Consider the following 17,907-nt stretch of genomic DNA (forward strand, 5'->3'; position numbering starts at 1 on the left):
AGTGGGCAATTATCAATCAGCATCATATACTCTTGTCCTGCGCATCGTGCATATGACTTGTTTGGTTTGAAGAGGATTGAGCATACAAGTCAAAATTCCTCTCGACCCTCTCCAATCCCTCTCAATTAATCCCTTTAGGGAGCGGATTAACCAGACAATGCCTTACTTAGCGTTTGATATGAAGATGAGATTCAATTCTTTATTATATAGTAGTATAATATTAAGCTATTATTGTTGGTGTTTCGTACCGCCGACTAGTAATTGTACGCCGTGCTCTCCTCACTTCCGATGGCTAGCACACAAGAGGCAAGGAGTTATACCGGTTTGATAAGATCCCTACGTCCAGTTTCGGCAGGATTCGTGTTCCTTGGATTAAGTGCACTAGGCTTACAACGGGGTGCTTGCAAGCTAGGGACCGGGTGACAATGTTGAGAAATGGAGGGGGTCCCCAACCTCAGAGGTCGGGGGCTGTAGCATGGTTGGGCAGCCTTATACCAAGGGGCTTCCTTGTCCTGTCTTCTTGGCCGGTCGTGGGCTTCTCACTTCTTGGCCGGTCGTGGGCTTCGCATGCCCGGTACGGCGGCTCCTGTGCGGCGTGGGCCGCTTACGCACGGCCTGCCCTGCTCCGCTGCGTGCCCCCATCCCGTCCGCCAACCCATTGCAGTGAACGGGACGGAAATTGTCGTTGACGACCGTACCGGAGATGAGTGGGTGAGCATTGGTCAACGGCCTGAGAGGGGCATGCCGCTTCTCTCGGCTTTCCCTGACCTCCTTAGTGCGCTCTCGGCTACCCCGCGCCTTGCGCCTGGTGCTAGGTCCCGCCTTGCCTGCGAGCATGTACAGTGTCTGGCGTGTGGGCAGGGACTTGACCTTGACGGGTCACCCCAGCGGTGAGGGTGATGATGACATCAGGGCACGTGGGCACGTACGTCCCCGCGTGGCCTCGCGCTACAGGTTGTCCGGGACGGTCCGAGGGTGTGGCCTCACCCTCGGATCCTCTAGCGGCCACGCCCCGCATTGAATGCTCCTTGTACAGCGTCGGCCGCCTTTTAGTCAAAGAGTGGGTGGGGCATTGTGGGCCTCTTTGCGGGCCCCGCCCCCGATCTGGTTGAACCGACGAGTTATGGCCCTCAGCTCCCGACCAAGGGAGGTCGGTGATGGGCTGCAGCATCGTCTAGGCCGCCTCCAGTACACCTCTTGCCGTTGAACCTTTAGCCTTTTTGCGTCTGGTTGTCTTAAATCCCTTCCCCGAGGGTACCGCTGGTACAGGAACCCGTCAATTATCCCCTTCTATAGGTTGTTTTAGTCTCATCATAAGTCAAACTTATCAAATTTTGATTGAATTTTACTACAAGAGTGGTTACTTTTCTTCGGATTTTTTTGAAAGGTGGTCAATAGTTTCTTGCGTATTTTGTAAACTAGCTAAAAATGTAGGTATTAACTTTGTGGGAATTATGTTGTTGGTAATTTACCAAAACTGCAGGAAATTCTAGAAATCATACTAACAACATCGTCGGTGACTCCACTAATAACACTAATGGATACTAATTGATACTGTCAACAAAACGTTGACTCCAAACATTATTATTTCTACATGTCAGACCGTCCCTCGTGAACCAAGCACAAAATTTTCTCCCTCAGCTCTAGTCAAGTACAAAAAAAATCAAATAAAAAATAAAAATGTCCCAAAATTGCAAAGAACCAAGAACGACACCAGGAGTCGAGGAGCAAAACGTCACGCGAACGAATTTACGCAGCCCAAACCGCGAGAGGCCTACTTCAGCGGCAGCAGGCGCACGGGCACGCCGTGGCGCGGCCGGAGCGTGAGCACGGTGACGGGCGCGTGGCGGTACTCGTCGGAGATGCCGAATCGGAAGCTCGCGAGCATCATGGCGAGCACAACCTTGGCCTCGACCATGGCGTACGCCTGGCCGACGCAGTTCCGGGGCCCCGACGCGAACGGCAGGAACCTCCCCGCCCACGGCCGCGCCCGGCCCGGCGCGAACCTGTCCGGCCTGAACTCGTGCGCGTCGGCGCCCCACACGGCCTCGTCGTGGTGGATGGCCAGCACCGGGATCCACACCGACGCGCCCCTCGGCACGCGTAGCTCGCCGCCGCCCAGCGTGATGTCCTCGAACGCCATCCGCGGCAGCAGCGTCGCCGGCGGGTACAGCCGCAGCGTCTCCTTGATCACCATCTGCAGCTGCAGGCGCCCGAGCGTTACTACCCGGTGGTCGCCGGTGTGGACGGCGGTGGGATGGATTGCCGCCAAGAATCAGTGGCTAATTAATTAGGCTTACCACGGTGAGCTTGGGGAGGTGGTCGGCCGTGGGCGGCGCGCCGCCGCAGACGGCGGCGACCTCGGCGCGAGCCTTGTCCTGCCACGACGGGTTCGTGGCGAGGAGCATGATGGCCCAGGTGAGGAGCAGCGCCGACGTCTCGTGGCCGGCGAAGAAGAACGTCTTGCACTCGTCGACGATCGTCTGGGTGTCGTACCCCAGCTCGCCGCCTTCGCGGGGCCTGGTTGTCTTCTTCTCCTTCTTCTCCATCTCGGCCAGCAGCATCCCGAGGAGCCCCATGCCGCACGCCGACGACGGCGTCCGGCCCTCGTCGGCGATCTCGCGGCTGCGCTGGATGGACTCCTTGAGCAGCTGCTCCAGCTCCCCGTTCAGCCGCTTTATTTCCCGCCTGTATTTGCTCGGAAAATACCTGGATTTTTTATAAAAAACCAATTGTTAAAGAAAATATATTAAAATGATAAAAGGCATGTGTCCACTGAGAAGTGGGTCCCAGCGACACTCCGTGCGCGGTAGGATCCCACTTGTCAGTGAACACTGTTGCCGCTACGGCGCCACTATGTTCGTTCTGTTTGTGTTTGGACGCGGAAGCAGAGGAGGGTCTCGTCATGGTGCTCACTGGCTGCCGGGGACCCAGAGGTAGCGGCTGGAGCGCGCAGTGAGGCGCTGCAGCTCCTCGATGAGGTGGAAGACGCGCTTGCCGGTGTCGTAGCTGGTGTCGAACTCGGTGCGCGCGACGATGTCGCCGGCGAGCCTCGCCATGTGCGCGCCGACCTCCACCTCGTTCCCTCCCCGCGCCACCGCCTCCCGCAGCGCGCGCACCGTCTTCCCGGCGCACTCCACCATGTGGCCCACCCGGCCCCTCAGCCGGTCCGCCATGAACGCCGGCGCCACGACGTGGCGCTGGTGCGACCATGTGGCGCCGTTGGCCATGATCAGGCCCCGGCCGATGAAGTGCTTGGCGCCCTCCCGCTGCAGCCACGACTTGCCGGTGACGTGCGCGTGCCTCGACGACAGGAGCTCCCGCACCATGCCCGCGTCCGTCACGCACACCCGGGGCTCGCTCCCGTACCAGTACACGAACATCCTCCCTGCACGCACGGGCGCATGACACACCGCTCCGGTCAGCTCTCTCCGCCGCCGCGCCGGCCGGCCCGGCAATGCAACGTCAGCTACGTACGTGCATACTCACCGTACATCTTGGACCAGCGGACGTAATGGGGAAGGAGGCGGCCGACGATGTCGTGGCTGAGCGAGCCCATGTCGCCGGCGGTGGCGTCGGCGACAAGGGCGGACACGTCGCGGAGGTTCCCGACGAGGAGGCGCGGCGGCGGGCCGTGGACGCCCTGGCCGGTCAGGATCCTCCGGATCCTCATCGGCGTCAGGTAGTAGCAGGTGACGGTGACCCACGCGGCCCTTGTCAGCAAGAACAAGAGTGGCAATGCGAGGACGAGGCCGGCTACGCCCAATGCCATCTCGTAGGAGCCTTGTGCCAGTGCCAGTGCCGGTGCCGGTGGCAGCTTGCACTAGGCTTCCTGCTTATATATATGCATATATATAACGAGGCGTGGCAGACCCCGAATTGCAACTAACAACGCCTGAGCAATGTTAAATCCTTTCTTTCACAAGTTTGGTTGGTCACTCGGTCCCATCTCGCATTCGTGGTTTCACCTTTTTTTCGGCCTATCTAGAATTTCACAAGGAAACAGTTCAAAATTTAGTATGAATCAAACAGAATGCTTGCCCTCTGTAGAATTTCCCGCTGGCTGTAGCGATCAACTAAGCGGGAGAAAGGCATTCTTGACCGCCTTTTGACTGAAAAGCCGGGGCCAAATTGGTGAATTTGGGACTAGTTTGTGGAGCGTTAGTGGGGGAGGGGGGCAGTGCTTGGGCATAAAGTGGCTAACCGGCATGGTTAAGATAACTACATTACTTAAGTACAACTGGTTGGCAATCAATCCTGCCACTAAGTGAAAAAGAGGCAGCATATCTTCAATATAGAAGCAGATTGTTTATGGCAAAGGCATTTCAGTTGACACCTTGAGTTGGGCTTATGGTTTTCACTAGGGTCATGATAAGCTTGCAGTGGGTGGGGTACAAAGATCCGGTCAGTTCATTCAGTTATCACAATTCACAGCTGCAGAGTTTTCATTGTTGTTATTTTGCTTTTTTTTTAAAAAAAAGAACCTTTAGGAAGAAGGTGAAGAAGAGGCAACTATGAGTATCCTATAACATGAGCAACTTCACGTTTGGATCATGACTGTTATTAGTTTTAAACAGAGGTTGGAGTCCGTTCCAAGAAAATTTTATCAGAATACAGAAGTTGAAATGCTTGTTGTGTAAGCATTTTGGTAAAGTCAATCCGTTAAAGAAATATTTCCGAGCTACTTTATTCTATTCTCCTCACTTTCAGACATTCAACATAGATGATTCTCTGAAACATAGGCTCTTATAAGGAACATTGCTACTCTCCACTTGATGCAAGTAGCAGAAAATTATTGTGGTTAAGTCACTTCAGAAGGGTGTAACTTCAGAAAAGAGTAGGGTCTGAATAGGATGTATCACAAACCTCTAGACACCATAGAGGTCATTTTTAGTGAGTTGAATGGAATGCACCTGAAACTCAAAGTCGGAGGATGGGATTATAAAATTCATTGGAATAAGAACTTCTCCCTCGGTTTCGGTTGTCGCTTAAATTTGAAGCGAGGCGGATGTATTTGGTTTCCAAACCTCATTTCTGTGAAGCATGCACTGCACCTCTTCACATGTCAAGCAGTTTTTCTTCGCTCGACAGTGCGTCCCCCCTACTGAACAGGAGTAGGGATTAGTGAAAGGCTTGTTCTGCACGCCTATTAATGCGGTGACTGTTGGAGTTTTGTTCTGCAGGCCTCCTAGTCCTGTGACTGTTGGAGCTTCTTCGTCTCCTGAGAACAGGAAAGCAACGACATTGGATAGGTAATGAAGTATTTCAATCACTTTCCGCTGTATACATTGCGAATATTTGTTTTGTGAGTTTATTCTACTGTGCCAACTAGACATCATGTCTCACTGTATACATGGTATAGTTTGACATTGCAAAATCATTTTTACTATAAGTTTTCCTATAACTTTACCCAGGAAGCGATTTAAAATTGAATCCTCTGGTATCATTGTGATACATGACGCACATACTCGTATTTTAATGATATAAAATCATGTATTAGACTAATTGTTAGCCGAAGTATGAACTTGACAGTCAAACTGGCATCTTAAAAAACTAAACGGAGTACTTGTAGAACATAGTGTCCCGATGATAAGTTTGTTATAACAAAGTATACCAAAACAGAGTGTCAACTGGCAGATTAGCAACAATGTCGGTGCTTTGTTGAATCAGGAAAAGGAAACACTGAAGGGGCGTAGACTACAAGACTTGATCGAGACGAGAGCTTGGGGTTTCTTTGGAGAGCAACCAGCTGACAGTTGCTCCTTTAATTATTTCGATGGATGTGCATAACTGATTCAACTGGACAGACGTCTCGAGCACAAAACATTTCCTAATTGAGCACATTTCACCTTATCACTTTAAAGATCTTTACGAGCTTTGACAATGAACGAACAGTTTATCATGCATTTTTTTTCGACACATTGTTGCTAAATTGACAGCCAAACAAGGCTGGCAAATCTCACTAAAAACACTCGCCAGACCGCTCCCAGCTTGAGAAGCTAGGCCAAAGCCGGCAAACATATTCTGCAAACAAGGACGCAATCAGGCCATGATCTGATAGTACAACAAATGGATTTGGGAATCTTTGCTCTGGGCGCAGAGGAGACCTGATTCGCGCAATTCGATAGCGCGTTTCCGACATCTTTTCAGTGACAACTAGCCACCATGAAACCGTCTGGATGGTCCACGAGCGGCCTCACACCTCCGGCATTTTCCTCAACAGGCTTGAGAGGAGCAAATATTTGCAACAAGTTCAGGAGATTCTCAGCCTGGTCTGCTTCAAGATGGCATGTGGACGCCTCTGCGCAAGCTTTATTCCAGGCTTCTGGAACAGAGTTGCGGGACATGTCCCACGGAACTGTGAGCCAGGTGTCTTCTTGTCCCCCAACACCTGCAGAAATAGCCGGCTACAAATCAAAACGATCATAAAGTGTATCGGATCAAGCTTGGAACGATGGTAGTATGTCAGTTCAGACTCGTTTTTTGTTTATAAAAACTAATTCAGTAAGTGGAGCCCACATTGCAGCAATTCACCAGTCAACCAAATTATAGAAGTAACAGGACACAGTTTCAGTTTTCACTTCAACCTCAATTAGATACAAAATCGCCGTCTGTATAATATAATAAATATGCTTGCGCCCAGTGCTAAGTGTTTCTAACAACTGGATTCTTTGGCTGTCCTAGTAAGAAACACAATGGTTCCACTTCCACTTCCACCAAGAACCCCTAAATCAAAGGGAATACTTTTGGCCCTGAACTGAATCATTTATCAAAAACCAGAGTTTATGGATACATCATTGTCATCTGGTGAAGAAGTACTCAGATGCCTTACAAATATAAGTTCGATCAAAATAGGCAAATACCTGTTCTAAACCATGAATACAGCATTGCCATCTGGTGAATGAGTGCTGCCATCAAATCCCTACAAATTTATGCAGGAGGGAGGATGTAGCCAAACAAGAAAAATTTGGACAACAAACTTGACATCACTGCCATGTGATAACAGAAGGTTTGCATTGCAAGTAATCGAGCAACACCAAAGCTGCCATACAGATATCTTGGATACTGGTTGATTGCAGTGGAAACCTCTTAATTGTCCCTTAAAATGTTTCCTATGCTTCAATATGCTTTATGATAACACCTGGTGCAAATTGGATGGAACACCAGTCCAAAAATCCAAATTAGTGGTTATCACTGATAGATCCCAGGCACATAAAGCTAGTGTAAGCCTAGAATCTGGTAAATGCACACAAGAACAAAAAGATAGATCCTAAAAAGAGAGAGTTGGCTTCATTTCAGTTGGTAAATTCCAGCATTGTACAGTACAAAATGTCTTTGTACTACCATCCAGGAGGCATGGCTGCCAGAATATCTAAATGACACAACCCTGAAGTCGGAAAACAGGCTCAGATGTCATAATACAGATAATCGAAGTTTTTAACATATATGCTTCTAAAGCTTTTTAAGCACTGCAAAGGTTGTATTAAAAGAATCAGATTATCAAGTATTACAAGTATTATAGGGTTATTGTCACATCTTAAAACAGAAAAGGGACTGCTCTTTTTTATCATTTCTAACCCATTTTGTTGCCTTTCCTAGTGACTGAAATTTGGTATCACACAGTCATGCTACCATTATAGCACAGGGTTGAAATGAGATGCAGAAAATGCCATCCATTTCAAATATGAATAACCAGTCTGCAAAGTCTGTAGTGACAGCACTGAATCTTATTTAAAAGTTTCAAGCTATCCTGCGCAGCCAAACTAGGGCCTCCATGCAATGAAGCCAAAAGATGAGTCACGAGTTTTCCACCACTATCTCAAGCACACAAGGGTGAAAAATCAAACAGTTTTGCTTTTATGTAATGGATTGTCTCTGACTCATCAGCAAACCAACCGTCCTCACAAACTTATTAATAATAACATTGTATAAGCCATGTTATACAGCATGATAAATTGATACTAGAATATGCACTAATCATACCCACACACCACATATGGTTGTCAAACAAATCATATCATATTTTACTAATTTATACTAGACAAGATTGCAAACTTGGTAGGTGAAAATATGGATGTGTATTTGTGCCAATGTTGGGTTGAACTGTTCACCAATTGTCTACTAATAGAGCACTTACTGTTTCAACTTTACTGTTACATCTTAAACTATCGAATAGTTCTCACCAATGCTCAGAAGTCAGAACTTCTTGACCCCATTCAACAAGACAAAAAAACAGGATGTGATTGCCATCGGGGCTCCATAAAGGACCTGATCCCAACCAAAACAAATTAGGCTCAACATATTGATAGTTCTGCATTCATAACAATTAAATCTGTAAATTATACATGACAGTTAACCAACATCAGTAATATACAATTCCCTTAATTCATATGGATGTCCCCAATATTTTTAAAAAATGGCATGCTAGGAGCCTAGGACTTATAAGTGGCACAAACTAGGTCGAAAGTTAGGGACTTGATCCAGACCTCCAGTACTCCAGAAATCAACCATATTTGAAAAATGGAACAGACTAATGACCAGAATACCTTGCCATCTTCTTGGATGTACAAGAGCCATGAGCCCACTTTCTCCTCGGAAAAAAAACATTAAAGTCAATTACAATTGGACAAAAAAGAACAACATGAGCAAAGAAAATCATTCACCTTACAGATGTTCCAACTTTTGAGCAGAGTTTAAAATGACACAGGCGCTGTGGAATTGAATTTACATTGAACAACTCAAAAGACAGTGCCCACTGGCAGTTGGATAATACAAAATGACATGAAAAGCAGAAGTGAAAGATACATAAGTGTTGGGGCTCAAAATTAATTGATTGATCATGTTTAAATGGAACTCATACAAGGATAATGCTCACTAAAAAGAGCACAAGAGATAAAGGTGAGAAATATCAGAAATAAAAAAAGAACAGCTATAAAGCTGAAAGCAGTGATTGTGATTCTACTACCAATATAAATATTTACAAACGGAAACAGGAAAATTGTAAGTTAATCTGCATTCCCTCTCAAGAAGTGCATGATTCCAGCATTTCTGCACCTTGAACACATGCAGCAGAAGCAGAAAAGGCAGTGCCTTAAAAGAGAGTCCTCTATCAAATCGCTAACATTGAATTCCGTCAAGGATTTGCAGCATTTTCCACTTCAAACATATCCAGACGGATCTTTATTGTCCTTTCTAGTTCTACCAGGCCAATTCACAGCCGGATAGTCAGCTACCTCTCAAAGCTCCTGTCAAATCTCCGAGGACTCACCCTTCTTTGGGGTTCTGGTGATCTGGGAGCAGAAATACGAGTCCGAAATTTATCTCCAGTATTATTTCTGAATTGTTTTACAGCACCATCACGGTCATATGGTTTGACAGAATGATTTCCATATCTATCAGCATATTCCCTTTGATCATCACCGTTCCCATCATGCTTATTTGCCCTATCATAGCCATAAGGAAGTCTTCCCTGTGTTGAACGGTAGAACTCTCCAGACCTTGATCGTCCTTGGGAGTCCATTACATCAAATCTGTCATTCCGTGAGGTAATTCTTGAGGGAGGGCTTCTCCTTGAATATCTTTTATTATGATCAGAAAGATCTACCGTTGAGCCGTTCCTTCCATCAACCCATGTTGAAGCATGTTGGGAGTAAGTGTGGTTTCTTGATGGACTGTAGCGCATAGATCGATCATCATATCCAGGTTGTCTCTTAGGTGAAGCCATTCTACCCATTCTAACTTTAGCCATGTGATTAGGTGGAGATCTACTATTCCTCCGCAAAGCTGAACCTCCGTTTGCGATGATCTTCCTCCTGTTCCTAGGTGATGCCCAGTCATGTGGGGATCGGGACCTTGACCCAGAAGGAGATCTGCTGTGAGCACGCGAAAGGTTAAGTGATGCTCTACCCGTCGGGATGCCTCGTTGTCTATTGGGCAGCGAGCAACGAACTGAACTCAAATTTCCATCTGTACTATGATCTTTCTCCATTTCAGGACCATATCGACCAGAGCGGTTACCATTCGCACCAAAGTGCCGCTCCGGAGATGATTCCCTAGCATGTACAGGACCCCTGGACATCCCACAAGCTCCATCCCTGTCAATTGGGGAACCTCGTCCAGATAAAGAGCGGTATGAGCCACTTGAAGTATTTCTCATCCTTCTTGTCATCTGACCAGCATTTGCAGCATCAACAGCCCTTACTAAAGTGCCATCAGGTGCAACAACAAAACCATTGCTCTCCATCTTTGCGACAGCAGCTTCTGCAGCATTCCTCGGACCAGATGGGCCATAATTATAATATTCAGGTGATTTACGCCGAGCAGAACGAGGATGTTTTGAATTTTCCATCCACTGCCCCCGGTTGCCTGTTTGAATATGCCGTGATGCGTCATAGATGCCATGTGACCTATGAGAGTCAATCGGCCTTTCAGCTTTGGAGCCTGAGCCATAACCGTCATCAGATCTGCATAGAATAATGGGTATCATGGTATTAGTCAATGGTGTCGTAGCACTGAAATTATAGGGAAATAAATTACCTTTAAGATTACTAAAAAAAAGTCACTTGAAATTTACCTGCTCAGTCCATTTCTCTGGGGTCTGTCAAATGACTTTTGTTGTTCCACTCGTTGGACATCTTTATTTGATAGACCCATTTTTCTCAACGACTCGTCATCTCCAGCAGCATCTAATGAACTCAAAACACACCGGTTAGATGAATCAGCCCCATCCCTTGGATCATGTCGAGAGTGCTTTTGATCTTCAGGCAACATGTCCCAACCTGTGTTCTTCATTCTGATACTTGACAGATCATCACCTAGACCATCATTGCACCTTTCAGACTGGCTGACTATTGCAGCAGATCCAACTGCTACACGGCCTGGGTTTATCCCATACATCTGGGTATCACCTCTCGAATGAATACTTTGAGCTTTTCCATCAGTGACAGGTCCACCATCTAAGCAGTTTGTTAACCATGAACGCTTAGACGAGATAGGTGAAACAGGTACATCTTCCTTTCTTGACTGTGTTTCATTGTAACTAGAAACATGAATACCCACATTCTTTGCAACAGAGTCAACAGGGAGAGGAGCGAGGCCAGGAATGGCTTCTCCATTCTTGTAATCTGATACCTGGTAATGCCAGTTGGCAGGCTTAACTTCTTCATATCCATCACCCACCCAATAACGATCACCAGATTCTCTAAGTTCCCCATCCTCATATTGAGAATCATCCTCCTCAACATCAATTTTTCCAACCCCAGCTAGATTTTCACTAATACGAGATGTGTCAGTTTCATAGCAGTGCTCAGAATAAATATTTGATGCGACCTTCCCATGATCATTTTCTCGTGAATCTACAATACTATCAGCATCAGTAACTCCTGGTTTGTGGCATTCTGAACTCGCAACAGGAACCTGAGGAGCCACACCTGAAATGTAAAATGTTTCTGCACTGCTACTGTTGGCACAAGTAATTAAACAGTCTTTAGAATTAATCACTGCATCAGTGCCATCTTCCTCATGTACATGAGCCATATCACAATCAGAAGACCCTGGGTTGTCCCCTGGATGAGTGAGGTTTTCTGCATCAGTACTCTTGTTGACATAAAATACATCAATGTCATGTCCACTGTTCTTACTAACTGACTGGTCCATTTTACTAGTTCCTGAATCAACATCCAAAAGCTCCTGGTTCTTAGATTCAGATATGCTTTGTTCAGAAGCTTCTTCAAGTTTATTCTTGCTCCAGCCAAAATCAGTAACCTTTTTATGTAAAGGGGTTACTGTTGGAAAGTTTGTGCTTTCCTCAGAAACTAATCTGCTTGCCAAAGGTTTCACTGTGGAACCCAGTTCACTTGTTTGGAGTGAATTACATCCAACATGGCCATTCACAAAGGACATATGAGACAAACCTTCACAATCAACAGGTGGGGGATGTGAAGCATCGACTTTCTCCACATATGTAGAAGGAAAGCGCTCCATGATAAGAGCTGGTTCTGGATTTGATCCTATGCGTGATTCCATAACGGAAGCAAATCCGTTCTTCTGCTGGTCAGGCAAATCCATTGTTTCCGCAAGAGCATCGATCCCTACAGATCCAGATTCCAATAGCTGCAAGTTTTGGGAAGACTGATGGAGCGAAGGGTGTGCCGAACTATCAGCAGGAGAATCCCCTTCATCCTTTGTATTAATACATACATCTTTTGGTACATCAGCCATTTGAATTTTGTCAACAGAGCTATTAGCTACATCGCCAGCATCTGTCAAGTCAAAATGATCATGAGATGACTGTTGTTTGTTCATGTCATTTCCAGCATCATTATGATCACTTATAGTAGAAATTGTAGGATCATCACCACCACAATCAGTGTCCCATGCCTCCATGGGAACATTAAGATCCCAATGCAGCCTAGAATCATGAGTGGCATTGGCATGGTTGGTTTGCACATCTGCATCCTGTGAGCAACCTATGATTTTTTCTGGATTGCCTGAGCTATTTGCCATTGCAATACTTGAAGACTTAGCATCCGAAGCCATCACTATTTTGTTTGCACTGTTCAGTACAGAATAGTATGAACAATTAACCTTGGGAGGTGATGCAGATTCAACAAGATTCTCTGAGCTAGTTGGTGTGGTAGCAAATAAGGGCTTCATATCTGGAGCAGAATAAGATGAGCCAAGAGGCCTATCATATATGCAATGTGAAGCGCCAGGAATATTTAACTTATCCTCCATGTCATGTAGTAGACTCGATTCGGTGTCACTCCTAGTATTTTCCAGCTTTCTTTCTTGTAAAGGATGAGCTAACTTTGAGCATGCCCCATTTAGTATGTCACCATCCATCTCACTCTCACAAGCAGCAGCAGCTAGTATTGATATACCAGAAAAATCATCATCATCAAAAGGACCTCTACTTTCATCCTTGCACTCACTTCCCAGCATCTTAACCTTGCGATGCTTCTCATATGATCTGATGCCTCTAGAAGATCTGCCCAATATTTTTTCATATGGGTCCACTAGCAATGGAGTGGGTGGAGGCGATGGAGAACAGTCCATATGAAATCTTCTCTTCTTTATAGGAACATTTTCCACGGGATCACTAAAGCGCCTACCAAGAATGGATACCCCTAGCTGCGAAGACACAATTCGATCATTCAGAAATTTGACATAAATGAATGTATCGACTATATTATTTCATCGTATTTCAATGGAGAAAAGTAAGAACCTTCTCAGATTCAGAGACTGGAGCATCTTCTTGTGCCATTTCTTGATTCAAAGCACTGCCAAATAAATAGAAAGATCCAATTCCGTCCTTCCTTCCATCTTGCCCAAAGAAAGTCCTTGCTCTCCTTGCAGCCCTTTGCCTCCTGTTTACAGTCTTCCATCTCACCTCAGGATTTATAGGTCTTGGGAGCTCCAAGCCCATACTGTTAGGCTTGCTGCTACACGAAGGTCCGCCTCTATCTGTTGTTGATTCACAAGTACAGCCTTTACAGGTCATCGAAATATCTATGTTCTTAAGATTACGAGGTGGTGAAGATGATGACCCTCCACTGCAAGTGCAAATTTTGATCTGCAAACAAGCCAAGCAAACCATAAGATCCTGAACAGCAGAAAATTAAAAATATAATGAGGCAAATATTGATATTTTAGCAAACTGATCTGAAAAAGCTTTTGGCTAGGCACAGTCTATGAAAGACAGAAACCAATGTGTTGGCAAATTATGTGCATACCATAAAATCAGATGGTCTTCCTGCTATTGCTGAAGAAACAGGTGACCTATTCACATCAATCGCACCCTTGGATCCAATTGATCCCTCTGGAAAACAAAAACAACATAAGGTTGCTATTGAGCACCACACCACAAAGCTTACGGTACTGATTGAAGAATAATAGCATCACAGTCCACATAGCATGCACATAAGCAAGAGGGTTAAAAACTAAACAATGCCTCCACAGCCAGCCACCGCCACCGGTCATACATCAGCAGCCACTACTTGAATCCTCCCAGGGCAATTTTAGAAAAAAGGTTTCACCTTCCAGCCCAGCGTGTACCAACTAGCAATTTTATCTTGCAGCACACAATGAACACCAGAAGCTAAACCAAAAGTAAGGTCCTCCAGCCTGGATTGAACCCAGTAGCAACAAACGAACACATCAGCTCCTCCACAAGTCAAGTCAACAGCCCTCTGCAATCAGCCACCAGCCTCCACACCAGAGAGAACACCAATTCCTCTTCTCTGAAATCAATTAATCCCCTGTAAAGAGAGTAGATCTGGAATCCAGTCGAATTTCCGATGAATAACTCCTTCCAGCAGACGTATAGACGATAGACGATGAACAACAGCTGCAAGCCCGTCAGTTGACCTGAGAAGGAGAAATCCGCGGCCAGCGGAACCAGAATCCCTCAGACAACGCAGATCTGAAGTCCGACGGGCGAGAACCTGTCCTCCATCCGCACAACACGACGAAACCAGAGGAACCCTGGGGTGATCTCCGTGGCGGCGGCGGCCGACCCTGAACCCTCGCCAAATCCGGGCGTCGCGGCGGCGGCGGCCGGCAAAGCAGTAGCCGCGGAGGCTACTCAGATTTCTAAGATCTAAGGTGGCAAATACCTTTGGCTCCAGCTTTCCTCATCAAACCCAGCGCCGCCGCGTCCGCGTCAGCCTCTCTCCGCCCCTGTCCCTCTCCTGCCCCCGCTCCCTGCGCGTGAGTCCCCGGGGCTCAGCTGGAAGAATCCGAAGCCCTCCGCCGCATGGCTTCCCGTCCTCGCTGGATTCCTTGCGTGCGCCCCGGTGCGAAGAAATTCCCGCGGCTCCTCTTTTCCGCTTTTGACCCCTGGCCGCGCCGGGCCGGGCGGATCGATCGGCGACGCCTCCTCCCTGCCGCGGCTCCCGCTGCTGCCCCCGCCTATGCCGCCGCAGCCGCCTCTTCGCCGTCGCCGCCGGTGGCGATTTTTTTCTTTATTGGACCCTTTCCTTGCGCTACTTCGCCGTCTGCGGGTGGGAGGAGAAGACCAAGACCATATTTTTCTGTGATTTTGCGAGGGCGCCGTATTAATAGTTGTTTTTTTTCTCTCTCTCTCTCGCTCGCTTGGTGGGCGTGGACGCGATTCCGGTTTTGGGGTGGACGGGATTGCCCCTCGAGGGTTCAGAACAGATGAATCGAGCTTACAGCTTAGCTGTCGGATCCCAAGCCAACGCACAGGATTCGTTGATGTTTGATGGGTGTTTTTTACAGGGGGATGCTGCTACAACGCAAACGCCTGAAATCTGATTTTTTTTTCTTTTTATCTGCACAGTTTAGGGCTGAAAAAACCTGGAACCGGCTGGATCTACTCGTAAATCGGTAAATGAGTGAAATAGCCCAGTGTCCCATTACTCAAGGCCCATAAAAACCGATCGAACAGCCCAAATGCCCAACTACTAAGAGCCCAACACAAAAATACACCGTCAACGCAAACTCAAGACAACAACGCGAGTTTCTCGATGTGTGCATACGAGATAGGGGTTGGGATCGACGGAAACAAAAAAGAAAAAAAGTGACAAATGGACGAGGAAGTAACAAAAATGAAACACCTTAACCTCCGCCGATCTTATCTTCTTCTCTAACGAGCACCTCTCCTCCGAACTTCAGGTTGGGGGAGAGGTTCCATGCTTGCGGGTCTAGAGAGATGGTTGGGGAGGTTGTCGAACCTGCGGCGATGGTGGTGTGTGGGCGGTACCGCAAAAGCAACAGTGACACCATCCGCCGTGGTGATGGAGGAGACCAATTAGGCACGATCGGTGGCAGGGGCATCAAGTGTCGTACATACATCTATAGGCTCACTAGAAGGTTTGGATAGTGTTAAATATGGGGCTGGATGCCGAGACGCATCTGACATGGAAACCATAGCGCAGGATGGCATAGTCCATATGGAAAGACAGGAACTAGTCGAGAATTAGAAAAGTACTTGTTGTAATGAGTGTAGAACTCCTCTGGTCGTATCCGACTAGTATTCTTGTAACCATCCGACATGTAACCCTGTTCCCGGCACTATAAGACGAGTCAGAGAGCTCCTCCAAAGCAATTCAATCCAACCAACACACAGGACGTGGGGTATTACGCAATCTAGCAGCCTGAACCTGTCTAAATCGTGTGTCTGTGTTTACCTTCGAGTTCCTAATCTCGACGAGCCCCAGTAGCCAAAATACTACCTCGAGCACCCCCCTCGATAGGTTGCTGGGCTTAAACACTGACAGCTGGCGCGTCAGGTAGGGGGACTTGCCGAAAATCCATTGGCGAACTCGATGGCACAAGTTATCATCAAGCCAATCATCGCGTTTGAAGCAGGCGCGACATTCGTCTTCGGCTTCTGGGTTTGCATCGTAGATGGCGCTGGAAATTTCTACCACCACATTGTATCGATCCCGAAAAAGAAGCAGCAAATCATGAAGCTCCAGCACCAAAGTCTGGAGGATCTCATCGAGAATTTCAGTGAATTTTTAATTTCTGACCTAGTCAGAGGCTGGGGGACGAGTCCGAGTTCAACTCAACTTCTTTCGCCAGTTGGATTGACTTTCACGAGCCGGCACATGAGCCATCATGCGAGTTGGACTACCACCCGAGTCGATTCCTATTCGGACTCCGCAACGTGGCTACTATTTATCAGGTTGCTCTGTCCAGATCATAATCTGATACAGATACGATCGAGGAACTTGACTACTAATCAGATCCGGATGATGAGACTCCTTTATCACATCCGCAGCAGGGCCTGATAATCACATCAACTCCCCAAGCCAGATTCATCTCCTAGCCCAACATGAAGCCACTCTGTGACGACCGGACCCTAATCTTCCGGGTTAACCTTATCCTAGCCCTGGATCTTTTCTTCTGCCTTGTTTTGCCGCGCCTGAGTGCTCAGCCTTCCGCCCGGTTCCGACCCCTGAGACCCGACCCCTCCCTGCTTCGCTCCGATCCCGACCCCGGCGAACTCAGCTTACCGTCGGATCCTTCTAAGTCTTCCTCAAACGTCCGTTCTATCTGCCCGGTGGACCTGCGAGTCTTTTTCCCCCAGATCTTCCGCGACAGGCGCACTCGAGTTGCATGCCCGCTTCAGAATCTCCCCGCCGCGTGGCTCATCTTCTCCGACGCCCGCCGCTCAGTTTTGTCTCTGGCTCGCGACCGAGTGGTTTCTCGCGCCCCCTTCCCCAATGGCAACGGAAGCCCCTCTGCAACCTTTCTGCAGCGCCTCGCCTCCCGCGCCCATCATCACACCGCCAGATCCCGGCCGCAGAGCCCGATGTCGCCCGTCTTTTCCGTCACTTCGAGCTCAGTCGCGCGCCTGGTCTCCGCTACACGACGATTCCTCCATCGCCAACCCTGGCCGCGGCAGCGACAGCTCCTTTTCCCCGCCCTGTCAGAATCCGCCCGACAATCTGTTGCTCCGCGCTCGCCCACGCGCCCGCAGCTGCATGTCTTTTCAACATGTGCGTCCTCGATTCTAGCGCCGTTTAACCAGTCGCTTCTATCAAATCTTCCGCACGGCGACGCCCGCCTCCGCCAAATCTCAACCACCGGCATACCCGCTCTTGCGCCGCCCTGACGATAGAACCCAATGACCGCTGGCGTCATCCCCGAGTCCTGCACCACCGCCCTCTTCGCTGAATCGCTGCCCCGGCAGAGCACTCCATTGCCTCTCCCCGGCCTTCGCGCCGCTCCCCTTCTCTCTCTCCCGCGCCGCTTCCCTTCCCCGTTCCAGCAGCTATAAAAGGAATGCACCAGCCGCCGGAGTTCCCTCCGCCATTGTTGCCCTCAGCCATTCTCTTGCTCCCTGCTCAAGCTCCTAGCGCCGCCCGCTAAGCTCTTGAGGAACTCTCCCCTCGGCTTCCCTCAGTTTTCCCCAAGCCACCCAGCCGCTTGCTCCTC

At 48.2% G+C, this 17,907-nt stretch overlaps 2 protein-coding genes across 2 annotated transcripts; both read right to left on the reverse strand.

Moving 5' to 3' along the window:
• Positions 1–1,518: 1,518 nt before the first annotated feature.
• LOC101756950 (cytokinin hydroxylase) lies at positions 1,519–3,801 on the reverse strand. Its single transcript, XM_004973429.2, has 4 exons — positions 3,490–3,801; positions 2,917–3,388; positions 2,301–2,709; positions 1,519–2,203 (listed from the first exon to the last, which is right to left on the reverse strand). The coding sequence occupies exons 1-4, from the start codon at positions 3,770–3,772 to the stop codon at positions 1,775–1,777; spliced, it is 1,593 nt and encodes a 530-aa protein (XP_004973486.1). The 5' UTR covers positions 3,773–3,801; the 3' UTR covers positions 1,519–1,774.
• A 4,911-nt stretch (positions 3,802–8,712) lies between these two features.
• On the reverse strand, positions 8,713–15,028 carry LOC101757611. Its single transcript, XM_004973430.3, has 5 exons — positions 14,616–15,028; positions 13,734–13,819; positions 13,226–13,573; positions 10,574–13,131; positions 8,713–10,463 (listed from the first exon to the last, which is right to left on the reverse strand). The coding sequence occupies exons 1-5, from the start codon at positions 14,635–14,637 to the stop codon at positions 9,230–9,232; spliced, it is 4,248 nt and encodes a 1,415-aa protein (XP_004973487.1). The 5' UTR covers positions 14,638–15,028; the 3' UTR covers positions 8,713–9,229.
• Positions 15,029–17,907: the final 2,879 nt, after the last annotated feature.

Source organism: Setaria italica, chromosome VI (assembly GCF_000263155.2).
Source record: "Setaria italica strain Yugu1 chromosome VI, Setaria_italica_v2.0, whole genome shotgun sequence".
Classification (NCBI taxonomy): domain Eukaryota; kingdom Viridiplantae; phylum Streptophyta; class Magnoliopsida; order Poales; family Poaceae; genus Setaria; species Setaria italica.